Source organism: Elephantulus edwardii, unplaced genomic scaffold (genome assembly GCF_000299155.1).
Source record: "Elephantulus edwardii isolate Elephantulus edwardi_28Jun2011 unplaced genomic scaffold, EleEdw1.0 scaffold00001, whole genome shotgun sequence".
NCBI lineage: Eukaryota > Metazoa > Chordata > Mammalia > Macroscelidea > Macroscelididae > Elephantulus > Elephantulus edwardii.
The window spans coordinates 2,166,813-2,181,255 of record NW_006399751.1 but is presented as its reverse complement, the minus strand read 5'-3'; the positions used below and the strand labels follow the sequence as shown (position 1 = coordinate 2,181,255).

General features: G+C 45.7%; 1 protein-coding gene and 1 pseudogene across 1 annotated transcript in view; both read left to right on the top strand.

Moving 5' to 3' along the window:
- The window catches only part of PMFBP1 (polyamine modulated factor 1 binding protein 1), a 46,982-nt gene that overhangs the window by 23,983 nt on the left and 8,556 nt on the right, over positions 1-14,443 (top strand). The window contains exons 9-13 of the mRNA XM_006878876.1: positions 2,685-2,904; positions 5,091-5,280; positions 5,897-6,050; positions 9,487-9,654; positions 10,134-10,271. Coding sequence (XP_006878938.1) covers positions 2,685-2,904; positions 5,091-5,280; positions 5,897-6,050; positions 9,487-9,654; positions 10,134-10,271 — 870 coding nt within the window. The remainder of the gene's footprint in view (positions 1-2,684; positions 2,905-5,090; positions 5,281-5,896; positions 6,051-9,486; positions 9,655-10,133; positions 10,272-14,443) is intronic.
- LOC102859728 lies at positions 12,159-12,744 on the top strand (annotated as a pseudogene).

The following is a 14,443-nucleotide window of genomic DNA, read 5'->3' as shown; positions in this document are numbered from 1 at the left end:
TGCTCCGGGAGCATCAACACACGCCCAGGACACAGTCACTGCGACTGCTCCGGGAGCATCAACACACGCCCAGGACACAGTCACTGCGACTGCTCTGGGAGCATCAACACACACCCGCGACACAGGGTCACAGTCACTGTGACTGCTCCGGGAGCATCAACACATACCTGGGACACAGTCACTGCGACTGCTCCAGGAGCATCAACACACGCCCAGGACACAGTCACTGCGACTGCTCCAGGAACGTCAACACACGCCCGGGACACAGGGACACAGTGAGTGTGACTGCTCCAGGAGCATCAACACGGGCCTGGACAGTCACTGTGACTGCTCCGGGAGCATCAACACATACCTGGGACACAGTCACTGCGACTGCTCCAGGAGCATCAGCACACGCCCGGGACACAGGGACACAGTCGCTGCGACTGCTCCGGGAAAGCCAACATAAGCCTGGGACATGGGCTCTCAAGCTGGAGACAGATGAGCCTGTGTCTGTCCCTGGTATCTGTTCACAGAATGCATCAATATGACTAGCCAGGGGCCACACAGAGGTGCTGACTCTACCAAAGAGGTTCTTCCCCTGCCCTGCAAGGTACCAAAAACTGTGGAGAACATTGACTTGCACTGCTCCCTTGAACTTTTTTTTTTTTTTACTACAGTGGTCACTACCTTCGAGTCAATTCTGATTCATAGCGACCCTGAAGGACAGGGCAGCACTCCCTGTGAGGTTTCAATCCACCAGCATGGGAAGTCTCTTACCAGGAGATTTACTGTCTCTGAAAACCCTCCTGAGGGTCAGATAGGAGTTGGTTCCAACTCCATGGCTCATAACAACATGAGGTTCCCGAGGCTGTAAGTCTTTCAAGGAAGCAGACTGTAGCATCTTTCTTCTACCAACTTTTTGGTTAGTACTTTAACCACTGGACCACCCAGGATTCTATGAAGTGTTTTGGCTTTATTAAGAATTTCCATTTTTAAATTTACAAGTATGACTGTGCACACCATGTAATGTGAAAATCCTGATGGGGCCACATGGCTTTATCCTATAGTACTAATTTTTAGGAGTCCTTGATACAAATAGGCACTGTGTGAAAATGACTACCTACCCAGAGGCTCCTTGGAAAAGAAGTACAGTTATCTACTTCCAAAAAATGAGTCACCGAAAAGTCTATGGAGCACAACTGTACTTGAACCTGACACCCGTGGGGCTGCCATGAGCTGGAATCTACTCAGCACCAACTGGTGACAGGTGCACTAGCCAATGTGAAGGTCCCAAATAAACCAAGTTCATGGAAAAGTCTAGAAATGCAACCAAAGAACGCAGTGCAAGCTTTTATAATTCATAAGATTCCAGCTCTGAACTTTTTATCAGAGCTTCTGGAATAATCTAATGATTGAACAGCTAGCCAGGCAATAAAACCTACCAGTACAAGATGGGAAGACAATCCACTACTTACAACAGAGGTATTGGGAGCAACAATGACAAGAAGCCAAGGAGTCTGGAGAAATTGTATGAGTCATTCATATATTCACTCAAGTATTATCTGTAGCAATAAGTCTCTGAGATGTGCCAAGGACCACCAATGTGCAAGTGGTTAAGCACATGACTACAACCCCAAAGGTCATGGGTTCACATGCATCAGTCAGTCTGCAGGAGAAAGCTGGAGCAAGCAGTCTGCTTCTGCAAAGACTGACGAGCTTGGAAACCGCGTGGAGCAGTTCTGCTTTGTCCTGTCGGGCATCTGTGAGTTGGAATCAACTCATTAGCAATGGGGGTTTTTGTGGGGTGGAGGGGTATAATATGGCCAAGCTCTATTCTAGGCACAAAGATTGTAATGAGATATATAACATCCCTACCAAAGGCACGTGGTCCAGATCCACCAGCCGCACTATGTGAGAGGGGCAGTCTCCTCCCATGTGGTTTCCTGCCTCTGAAAACCCACCGGAGAGTCAGCAATGGGTCATTTCCGACTTGCAAATACACCATAACCGCAGCAACAACTCCTCTTACACTTCATTGGTGGGAAGGGGGAGAGAGGGAGACAGTAAACAAGTCAACAAAACTCATTAATAATATAATGTAAAATACAGCTAAATCTCTTTTTAAAAAATAACTCTGAGTAAGGGGACAGGATGAGTAGTTTAGTGGCTGTTTTTACAGAGTGCTCAGAGAAGGCTTCTCAGAAAGGTGGAATGTGCGCATAGATTTTAATGAACTGAAGGAATCCCGGGGAAAACATCTTGAGAATGAATCTTCTCGGCTGAGTTTTACCAAATGCAAAAGCCCTAGGCCGCCTTTGAGTGTTGTAGACGGTCAGTGATGCTGGAGCGGGGGTGGAGCAGATGGCAGGAGGGGAGGTCAAGCAGGCAGCTGAGAACTAGATTATGAACATCCCAGAAGGTTGTAAACCTTTGACTTATCTGCACGAGACAGAAGACACTGGAGGGTTGTAAGCAGAGGCGTGAGGAGATCTGACTTAACTGACCTCTCTGGCTGCTTGTGAGAAGGGCTGGGAAGGATTCAGATGGAGGCAGGGAGCACAGTCGGGCTGCCGCAGTGTCTAGGAGGGAGATGAAGGTGGCTTGTGCCAGCCTGGCCGGGACAACAGCTCCGGACAGCTTCTGTCTGACTTCACCACACTGCCACACAGATCTTTATTGGAATTACCTCTTTACTTCTCTAGGGCCTCCAGGAGAAAAATGAAATGCTAACCAAGCTACAGAATGAATTATCACAGGCTTGTGAGGCCCTCAAAAATAAGGAGATGGAGCTCGAGAAGCAACAACAAATGGCAGCAGAACAAAACAAGGACGCTAATCAGGAAACCAATGAGGCCCTGAATGCTGAGCTGCAGACACTGAAGAAGTGTCTTGAAGAAGCCAAGCGGCACCAGAAGCTGTCAGGTGAGGCCCCCACCACACAACTAACTCCTCGGCTGACGCCTTAGTCAGAGGGGCTCCCATCTCTCTATTGTCACTTCCCTCGACTTCTCACTCCAGATCTTGTCTGGCCTCATCTTGAATCTCCTGGGGTTACAACCACCTTCCTGAACTCTTAGTCACCCAACCACACCTCCTCTCTGAAGGCACACACACACACACACACAGACACACACACACGGCAGGCACTGTGTTTGGAGGACACGAACTGTTGGACTCACCCACTCCGTCACACACTTTGCCCCAGCATCCCTGGTTTTGAAGTAAACTCTGGTACCTTTGTGGTAAGGAGTAGTTCTGTGGGAGTAAGATGGGCGTTCTCGTCCTGTGTGACTAACTGCCTCTGAAAACCGGCTGAAGGGTCCGCAGTGGATCAGTTCTGTCTCACACGCATGACAGTAACTCCTTTTGGCCCCTGTCAGCATGTTCTCTCCAGAACTTGTACCACATGTCGTGTCCTCACTCATCTGCTGAATCTGCTGCCTCAGAGGCACCAATGATTTCTTGCTGTGGGTGCAAGAGTTCCTTTGGAAGTGAGGAAATGTTCAGGAATTAGACAGGAATGATGAATGCTCCACTCCGTGAACAGTGAAACATACTGTATAATACAATGGGGCAAACATTGGTGGTTGTTGTTGTTATGTGCCGTCGAGTCGCTTGCGACTCATAGCGACCCTATGTACAACAAACAGCCCTAAACTCCGCTCTGTCCTGTGCCAATCGCACTGTCTCTGACACTCCCATCCCGATTACCCCAGTCACTGAATCAATCCACCTCATAGAGGGTCTTCCCCTCCTGCGCTGTCCGTCCACCTTCCCAATCATGAATCTCAATTTTAAAAATGCCAAATCTTGGCTTTCTTGTTCCCCTGCTTTTAACTCCATGTGAGTGTTGGGTGCCTCAACATTTGTTTCTTAGCTCTGGACATACAGGTGGCCCTTTATTCCTCCACAAATCTTAGCACTATTGTCTCTCTCCGTGTGCCCCAACTATAACTGTCTATCCCTTGAGATCCTTTCTCTTCTCCCTCTTCACTCGTTCTTTGGTGAACTTTCCTCCCTGTTGCCACATTTCTTTGTCGATGACCCAAAAAAGCTAGCATCTCAATCTAACCTCACACGTGTGGTCAGTCTCAGCTTTAAGAAATTGCTCCATCTAGGCAACCCCTCTGCTTCAGCATGTCCAAAGAGAATCTACTGTCATCTCCCCTAAAAAGAACCCTCCTCCATCTTTCATCCAGAATGGGCTATTTTTTTCCACAGTTAACACTGTCCTTATTCTAGTATCACAGGCTAGAAGACACAGTGGGAGAAATAGAGGGTAAAGTGGTATTTAAAGTAGAAACCATAGTGCAGAGTGTAGGCTATGGGAGCATACAGGGTGTAGAAGAGAAGCTGTAGGCAATAGCAGGACGTGGCAGGAAACCTCTGATCCATTCAGAAACCTCTAACCCTTCATCCTGATCCATTCCAATTTTGCTAAAATGCTCTTTTCCTTGTGCCGGACCCCTGCTCCAGAACTCAGTAAGTCAAATCTAAACATTTCCTTCAGACTTTTAAAGCCTTCAAACCCACCCGCTTACCTCTTTTTCCCACCACTCCTCTTTCCTTCCCAATTACACTAGTCTCTCACCAGCCTCTTCTCACAGGTCCTCCTCACTCCCCCAGCACGTGTTTACCAGTTCTTCCACCTAGAATTCCTTTCTTCTTAACCTGAGACTCAGCTCAGCTTTCATACTCACAAGTCCATCCAACTATTCTTGCCACTCCAATCACCCTGCTTGTGAATAGAGTCGTGTGAAGTAAGCAGAGCACCAGGTTCTTCATGGCAGCTGGACCAGTTATGGCTCCTTCATTAGACTCTAAGGTCTACAAAGGTCAGGACAACCCTCAGAGGAGATAATGAAACACACTGGAGATATAGGCAGTTTCTCCGAGGCTGTTTGAGTTTGGTTAAGGGGGTCCATCGCTGGAGGGTAGTTGAAGGGAGCTTTAAGAATGATTATGAAGTGGAGAGAAATGAAGCTAGACTTGAAGTAGGTTTAAAAAAAATCTGGGGCTGGCTTTTTTTTGAAAGTCAGAGCTGTCAGGACTTCACACGTGCTCTCTTCTCACACACATATGTCCCAGCTCGTCTCCTGTCTCTGCAGCTCAACAAGCATGTCAAAGTAAAGAACAGGTCTGCCAGACTGAGAAAAAGCTGGAAGATGCCCAGAGGAAAATTCAAAGCTACTGTGCCCTGGACAAGGAAAAGGAAGAGACCATCCAAGATCTACAGAAAGACATTGAGACGAAGCAGCAGGAGTGTTCGAAGGCTAGAGAGCAACTATCAAATAGCAGGTACCACAGGTTCACACCTAGAGAGAGACTGACCATTTTTGAGCCACCTGTGTGTAGGTTGTGTGGTGGTGGTGGTGGCTGTTGAGTGCTGGCGAGTTGAGTACAACTCAGTGACCCTATAAACAAGCGATCTAAACCATGTCCTATTCTGTGCCATCCTCATCCTCTCTGACATACCTGAGCCCATCTGTTGAAGGTCTTCCTCTCCTTTGTTGGCCCTCCACTTTTGCTAGCATGATGTTCTTTTCCAAGTAATAGCCCCTCCTAATAACTTGTCCAGAGTATGTGAGAGAGCTTCATCATCCTTGCCTGCAAGGAGCCCTCTGGCTGCTCTTCCTCCAGGACATATCTGTTCATTCTTTTGGCAGTCCATGTGATATTCAGCACTCTTCGCCAAAACCACAACTCAAAGGCATCAATTCTTTCATCATCATTTATTGTCCCACTCTCAGGTGCACAGCAAGTGATTGAGAAGACCATAGCCCGAATCAGGCACACGTTTGTCTTTAAATGTATCTCATTGCTCCATAGTGGATAGCAAAACTCTCCATGCGGTCATCTCCACTGTCTCCCAACACAGACAATAATGTCCATCCTCCTTGGCTTCTGATTTTAGGGAACAAATGGATGATCTGACATTAGAGCTCACTGAAGCCAAGAGGATGTGTGAATTGTCAAAAAAGGAAAAGCAGCAATTGCAAAAGACAATATGTGAACTGGAATTGAAGCTGAAGGAGACCCTAGAACAGATGAAACAGCTTCAGCATCAGGTATGAAGGGCAAGTAGGTAGCAGTTCAAACATGCACTCAGCCTAACTTAAAATATACTTAACTTTGTTTAGGATGATGTCACCACCAGTGCACTGCAAGCTAGTTGTCCAAAATCTGTGTTAGATTGCCAGGCCCACCACTAGCATCCATTATCACGACCAGTAAGAGATACTGCCACTGTTTAAGAAAAGCCTAACAACAATGTTGTCCTTTCTAGAATTTGAAAGCTATCCTCGTCAGTCAATTTAAAATCTTCGATGTTTAAATTATTCTAGTTAAAATTCTTTTCTAAGTTTTGGTTTTGTTTTTAACTTCCTCCAAAGAGGATTTGGTATGGACAAATTTTGTGGATAAGTGAGAGAGAAGGCTGATACTGTGGCAATTTAGTCTATAAATAAAAGAAATGGGAGCTCTTACTTTGGATATGCTGTTAGGAGGAAACAGCCCCTGGAGAAGGACATCATACATGGTAGAGGGTCCGTGATACAGTGGAAGACTATCAATGAGAAGGACGGAGATAGTGGCCACAGTGGTGGGCTCACACGTAGCAACAGCTGTGAGGACGGCACAGGGGCAGGACGGTGCGTCATTCCACAGGGTCACTATATGTTGGAACAACAACATGGTGACGGAAATGAGGCTGGAGACAGAATGACAGAATTATGTGCAATGATTTAGTCATTGAAAATACCGTTTTGCTTTTGTTTTGTTGTTGTTGTGTACTGTCAAGACAGATCCAACTGGCACAGGAGGAAATTGCCCCTCTGCCGCCAGAGGGATTCGAACTGCATGCCTCTGGGATTGCAGCACAGCTTCTTGCCTCTAGGCCAGCAGAGTTCCCTGAAAATACCTGTTATAGAAACATTACTATACACATGGACCTCACCTGATGGCCTACACAGGAATCAGATTGATTACATCTGTGGAAAGAATTGCTGGAGAAGCTTAATATCAGCTGTGAAAACGAAGTCAGGTGCTGATTGTGGAACAGATCATCAACTACTCATATGCAAGTTCAAACTGAAGCTAAAAAAAGTCAAATCCACAAGAACCAAAGTTTGTCCTTGAGTCTGTCTCTCCTGAATTTAAAGACCATCTCGGGAACAAGTTTGAAGCCTTGAACACTAATGAGCGAAGACCAGACGACCTGTGGGAGGCTATAGAGAATAAAATCCAGGAATAATGCAAAAGGTCATTACAAAGATGGAGGAAAAAGAAAAGACCAAGATGGATGTCAGAAGAGACTCTGAATATTTCACTAGAGTGCTGAGAAGCTAAAGAAAGGGAAGAAATGAAGATGTTAAGGAGCTGAACAAAAGACTTCAAAGGGCAGCACTTAAAGACAAAGCTAAGTATTACAGTGTGCAAAGAGCTGGAGCTGGGAAATCAAAAGGGACAAGCTCAGCATTTCTTAAGCTGAAAGAACTAAAGAACAAATTCAAGCCTTGAGTTGCAGTACTTAAGGATGGATGCTGTAGGCAGAATGTTGAATGATCCAGGGAGCAAAAAAGAAGATGGGAGTCACTATAACAAAAAAGAATTGGCTCACACAGAAGAATTTTTCTAAAACAACATATGATGAAGAGACAATGGTGACGAAGGCAGAAGTTCAAGCTGCTCTGAAGAAATTCAGGGGGAAAAAGCCCCAAGAATTGACGGCATACCAATTGACATATTTCTGCAAACAGATGGTGCCCTGTTGCGCTCACCCGGTTGTGCCAAGAAATCTGGAAGACAATCCCCTGGTGAACTGACTGGAAGAGATCTGTATTTATTCTAATTCCAAAAATGATGATTTGACAAGAGTGTGGAAATTATCGAACAACATTAATATTACATGCAAGCAAGATCCTGCTGAAAATTATCAACAAATGATGGGAACAGCACATCATCACCAGAGAACTGCCAGATGTGCAGGCTGGACTTAGAAGAGGCCATGACATTAGGGATATTATAGCCAATGTTAGATGGATCTTAGCTGAAAGCAGAGAGCACCAGAAGAATGTTTATCTGTGTTTCATTGACTATGCAAAGGCATTTGACTGTGTGGATCACAAGAAACTGTGGCTAACTTTGAGAAGAATGGGAATCCCAGAACACATGACTGTGCTTATGTAAAACCTATACTTGGACCAGGAGGGAGTTATCAGAACAAGGAAACATTGCATGGTTCAAAATTTGGAAAGGTGCATATCAGGAATACATCTTATCTTACCTTTTCTATCTATATGTGGAACACATCATCTGGGAGGCTGGGCTCTATGAGGAGGAATGTGGCATAAGGATTAGAGGAAGACTTATCAACAACCTGCAGTATGCAGAAGACACAACCTTGCTTGCCAAAACTGACTGAGGAAGACCTGAGGCATTTACTGCAGAAAGTCAAAAACTGCAGCCTTCAATATGGATTGAAGCTCAATTTCAAGAAACCAAAAGATTCTCACCACTGGGCCAAATGGCAGTATCATAATATGATAGACGGAGAAGAGACTGAGATTGTTAACAGCTTCAGCTTGCTTGGCTCCATAATCAACACTCTAGGTAGGTAGGTACCAACAGCCAGGAAATCAAAAGACTAATGACACTGGGGAAATCTACTGTCAGGGACCACTCCAGACTACTGAAGAGCACTGATGTCAGTCTAGAGATTACGGTGCACCTGATCCAGGCCATGGTCTTAATAATTACTTGCTATGCATCAGAGAGCTACACAGTGACTAAGGATGATAGGAGAATCGATGTCGTTGAATTGTGGTGCTAGAGAAGAGTACTGAATATACCATGTACGGCTAAAAGAGCAAATAGACCTGTTCTAGAGAGGGTGAAACCAGACTGTTTCTTGGAGGCAAGGATTTGGAAGCTTCATCTCACATACTTTGGGCATGTTGCCAGGAGGGACCAGGACATCATGCTTGGAAGGGTTGAGGAACAGCGCAAGAGAGAAAAACCCTCGATGAGATGGTTGACTCAGTGACTAGGGTAATGGGGAGTCAGTGTAGGAGAAAATAAAATTGGTTCAAAATAGAGCAGGTTTCAGAGCTGTTGTACATATGGTTGCTATGAGTCACAAGCAACTTGATGGTACATAAAAACAACATATATATGTATTCAAGCCACTCCCTGTGTGCAAGGTGGACTTTTCAAATATTTGTCTTAAATATGTTATTGTTTTCTGCTGTTGAGTCAGAACTGACTTAGAGCTAGCCCTCCTGCGAGCTTTTAGGGGCTACAGATCACACAAGTGGAGACTGCCCATCTTTCTCCCACGGAGCAGCTGGTGGATTCAAACCACCTGCTTTTGGGGTGGCAGCACAACTCCTTACCCACTAGGTCATCAAAACTCATCACGTGTGACATTTCAAATGGAAAAGAAGCCACCTTCTGAAATAGAATACAGTCTAAAACCATCTTTCAGCCTGGTCTTTATTTTCTCAGAACAAAGAGCAAGCCTGCATCAAAGACAGCCTAGAAGATGAGCTGCATGAGGTAAAAATCACACTGGAGGAGAAACAGCAGCTGTTGAAAAAGCACAAAGAGGAGGGGAAAATGGTAGAGAAAGAACTCGAGTCATGCCGACAGGAAGAAAGAAAGAAGGAAAAGACGGTGAGGAAGAGAATCTGGGAGACTCAGGGTCATGGCCTCGGGGCCCGAACAGGAACCTGGCCAAGCCTTAACAAATACCGAGGCCTTGGGTACTCAGAGCACAAAAGAGGGGGCGGGCATTCTTGGGAAAGCATGAAAGGTGAGTGAGGAGGTTCTACAGGGTGAAGGACGGAGCCCTGTGTGAGAGAAGGAACCCAAAACTAAAGCCGTAATTGCTATAATGGATTCTGACTCTTACAGAACTTATAGGATAGAATACAACTGCCCACAGGCCTTGCAAGGCTGTTTTCGTTTCCAAAGCAGATTGCCTTATCTTTTTCCCTGGAGAAGCTGTTGGTTTGAACCACCGACCCTTTGGTTAGCAGCCCCGTGCCTTAATAAAGTGCTAGTAGGCCCCTGTGATAGGACGAGTCGGGCTTTTGTTGGACCCCTTTGATTAACACTTCTTTTCTGAGTTTTGTTCTTTAATGGGGGAGCAGTCTAAGGAGAACATGAGGAAGTTGGAAGCAGAAAAGGAAAATCTCCAAGCAGAGCTGTTGCAATGTTCTGCACAACTAGAGGCCTCGGCCAACAAGTACAACATCGCCCAGGAGACGATTGAAGAGCTGAATAAAGAGGTAAGCCGGCTGAACCCCATGAGGTGAGACCCTGGGACCCTGGGACCCTTGTCCTGAACCTGCATCTGTTTCTCCTCCACCACAGAACGCACTCATTGCCCAGCCTGCGGTGCCTTCTGTGGCGCCTGCAGCTCCACCTCCCTTTAATGAGGGGTGAACCATCAGCACCCAGTGACTGAGCCATAAATATGTTTACTTCATGTTTTTAAAGAAACCAAGAAGCTTTTCTTTAACTCATAGTGAAGGCCCCCAAACTCAGTATGCTTGGGCATATAAAATTCCATGTGTTTTAACGTAACAGAGCTTTCTTTAGATGTCTGGCATCAAGTTCCAGTGTTGCATATTAGATCTGAGATGAATCAGTTTGCAGCCGTTCACTAGAAAATACTTCCAAAATTACTCCTAAACTTTAAAAAAAAAGGATTGGATGAGAGATGGTTATTTTCCATTAACCAAATAAGGATAATGAAGAAAGTGAATGGTATCTGATCTATGCTAGCATTTGTGCTTAATTCAGGCATCACTCCTTGATTGTGTAAGACCTTTGCATGCCTGCCATCTGCTTGCCTCCCAATAAGATATGCACTGCTGTGACTGCCCTCTCATAGATGAAATAATGTCTGAGGATCTAAGTCAGTAATTAGCAAGTGATGGGAAGAACCAGTATTGGAACCTGGATCATCTGGTTACAACGTTTGTCCTCTGTCCTTCTCATCATGAATGGCAACCCCCTGTTGAATGTTGTTGTTGTATACTGTCAAGTTGGAACTGACCCACAGCTCACCCTCTAGCAGGTTTTGAGAGGCAGTAAATCACAGGGGAGCAAAGTGTCCATCCTCCCACAGAGCAGCTCGTGAATTGAAACTTCATACCTTTAGTTTGGCAGAGCAGTTTCTTACAATTAAGCCACCAGAGCTCCTTCCCGAAGTGAATACATGTAATTTTTCTGGGCAAGAAACAAATACCGACGTTTGGGAGATAGTGTCTTAATTATAAATCAGATCAAGCAGCTCTGATTCCTTCATAATGTCAAAAAAGGTGGGGAGGGGTTGATTATAATAGTATGACTACACCAAGGAGCCCTGGTGGTACAGTGGTCAAATGCTCAGCTGCCAACTCACAGGTTAATGGTTAAAACCCACCAGCATCGCTGTGGGGGGAAAAGACCTGGAGGTCTATTCACACAAATATTCCAGCCTAGGAAACACTATGGAAGCTCTGCTCAGTCATGTACGGCTGTTGTGAGTCTGAATCATTTCAACTGCACACAACAGCAACAACCTACTCAGTGAAAGGATAGTGTAGCCCAATGGAACATTTTGTGATTATGGAAAAGTTTTCTATCTAAGCTCTCAGTACAGCTGCCACATGTGACTATTGAGTGCTTGGAATATAATTACGGAATTTGATATATAATTGTAGTTAATACTAGCTAATTTTCATTTTATTTAAGTGTAAAGAACCGCATGTGGCTAGTGGTTATCATATTAGAGGGCACAAGCTCAAGGAATTGCTGTTTCTGGAGCTCTTTCATCCAGAAATAAGTGTCTTAACCATTAGTGTGATCCAGAGTGGAGCTCCGAGTCCCCTCAGTTCCTCCCTGAATGTAAGGAACCCTGGGTTAAGTACGGAACTCCAATGGCATGACAGGTATTGTGTTTCACTGCTAACCAAAAGGTCACTGGTTCAAATCCACCGGTGGCTACATGACATAAAGATGAGCAGTCTTCTCCCGTTAAGATTTACAGCCTTGAAACCTTGGTGGACGGTCACTATGAATTGGAACCAAGTCAACAGCAGTTAACGGCTGTCCCTGAGTATTTGTCATGGGCCTTTTGCCCCATTTCCCAAAAGAAAGGCAGCTTTGTGAACGTGGGAAATAAAAGCATGAAAATAAAAATTCCAGCTTTCTCGGGTCGTGGTGAGCGCAGAGAGGTCACTGTGAAGGCTTCTGGAACACTTTGTGAGTACAAAGTGGTGGGGCGCTGCCTGCCCACCCCCAAGTGTCGGACTCCACCACTTTACCGCATGCGCATCTTTGCCCCCAACCATGTTGTTGCCAAGTCCCGCTTCTGGTACTTTGTGTCACAGCTGAAGAAGTTGAAGAAGTCTTCTGGGGAAATTGTATACTGTGGGCAGGTGTTCGAGAAGACCCCCTTCCTTGCGTGTGAAGAACTTTGGCATCTGGCTGCGCCAAGACTCCCGCAGTGGGACCCACAACATGTACCGGGAATACCGGGCCCTGACCACCGCAGGAGCTGTCACCCAGTGCTACCACGACATGGGCACTCGGCATCGTGCCAGGGCCCACTCTGTCCAGATCATGAAGGTGGAGATTGCAGCCAACAAGTGCCGCCGACCTGCAGTCAAGCAGTTCCATGACGCCAAGATCAAGTTCCCACTGCCCCACCGGGTCCTACGTCGCCAGCACAAGCCACGGTTCACCACCAAGCGGTCCAACACCTTCTTGTAGGCACAGCCCCTCTGCCTCATCCCAGTTTGCACAATAAAACGCCTTGGGGATTGACACTGGGTTAAAAAAAAAAATCCATCGAGTATTTTCTCAAAGGAGTGTGGGAAGAATAGTGTTAGTAAAAATGCTTATGTTTTTAAACTACAGCTCTGACTACTGGAAATGTGCTGGGAGGGAGAACTGGGCATATAAGTGAGGAGACCAGTTACAAGACTCTAGCAGGCCCGGCAGAGAGGTAGTAATGCATACAGCAGTGAGTTCCTGCCAGGATGTCCATTAGCAGCAGAACTGACCAGGACGGCTAGCAGGGTGAGTGTGAAAGAAAGAGGAATAACAAATGGCTTGATGGAATTCGCCTAGAACACCTCTAGACCTAATGCCTTTGAGGAAGGAGTCGATCCTTCAGGAGAACTTTTTGTTAGACTCCTGATTCTGTGGTTTACCTGTGTCTGTATCTTTTTAGGGAGCTCTGGTAGCGTAGCTCAGAGGGTGCTGTGCCGTAACCCAAAGGCTGTACCTCTTTGGCCGTTCAAATCCACCAGTTACCCTTGAGAGATCACAATGGGCGATCCCCTCCACTGTGATTTACAGCCTCTGAAAACCCGCTGGAGTGTCAGCTAGGAGTCAGTTCCAACTTGATGGCAATGAGAGATATATTTTTTTAAGTTGATTTCTCTCCAAGATAAACTTAGACTTAATATAAAGTGCTCATTTTAGCTTCTAACATCAAGCTTCTCTCCACCACCACCCAAAAAGGAAAAGCCCAAAAGCCACTGCTCTCGTGTTGACTCTGACATGGAGTGACTCTCCATCAGGTTTCTGAGCTCTCACTCTTAGTGGGAGTGCATTCTTGTCTTTCTCCTACTGACCAGGGGTATATTCGAACCCCTGGAGATGCACAGCCTTTTGGTCAGCAGTGCAGCCCGCTCTGGACTGTGCCACCACCAGGACTCCTCGCCACCTGCACAGTGACGTTTTTTAGGATCGCACCTCCTCAGAGGCATTTCTCAGTGCATCCACCACATTCAAGAATTAACAGTGAATTCCTGTTTCTCCAATGACCCCCCTCTAACTCCATTTTTCAGAAACCTCAAAAAAAGATGCACTCCAGTTCCTAGAAGACTAAATTACTGCATGTTTAGGAAGAGTGTTACCTTGAGGCCATGGAAAATGTGGGTCAGAAATCCAATCTGACATTTTTTTTGTTTGTTTCACTAATTCCAAATGAGTCAAATTTCCATCTAAAAAAGTAGTAAATGTCAAGAATTGAGAAGTTCCCAATGGCAAAGAAAGGCGATGCTGAAGCTGCACTGGAGGCAATGGCAAAAAATAAGGCCCAGGAATTGGTGGAATATCAACTGACATATTTCAACAAAAAGGCGCAGTCATGGACATGCCCATTAGCCTATGCAGAGAAAGCAAGCTCCTTGGCCAAATGACTAGCAGAGTTCCACATTTGTTCCTGTTCCAGAAAAAGGTGACCCAACAGAATGGGGAAATTATCATAACTGCCACCTCCATGTTTTTACTGGCATGAAGCAAGGTCTTCTTGTTGAAGATTCTTGAAAAATATGACTAGAACAGTACAGTCAGAGTAATATATGGTCATCCGACTCAAAATGCCCCATGCCAGTCCATCTCATCTCACCAATGCCTAGTATGTCAATATTTATGCGTTCCATTTCTTCCTTAACAATAT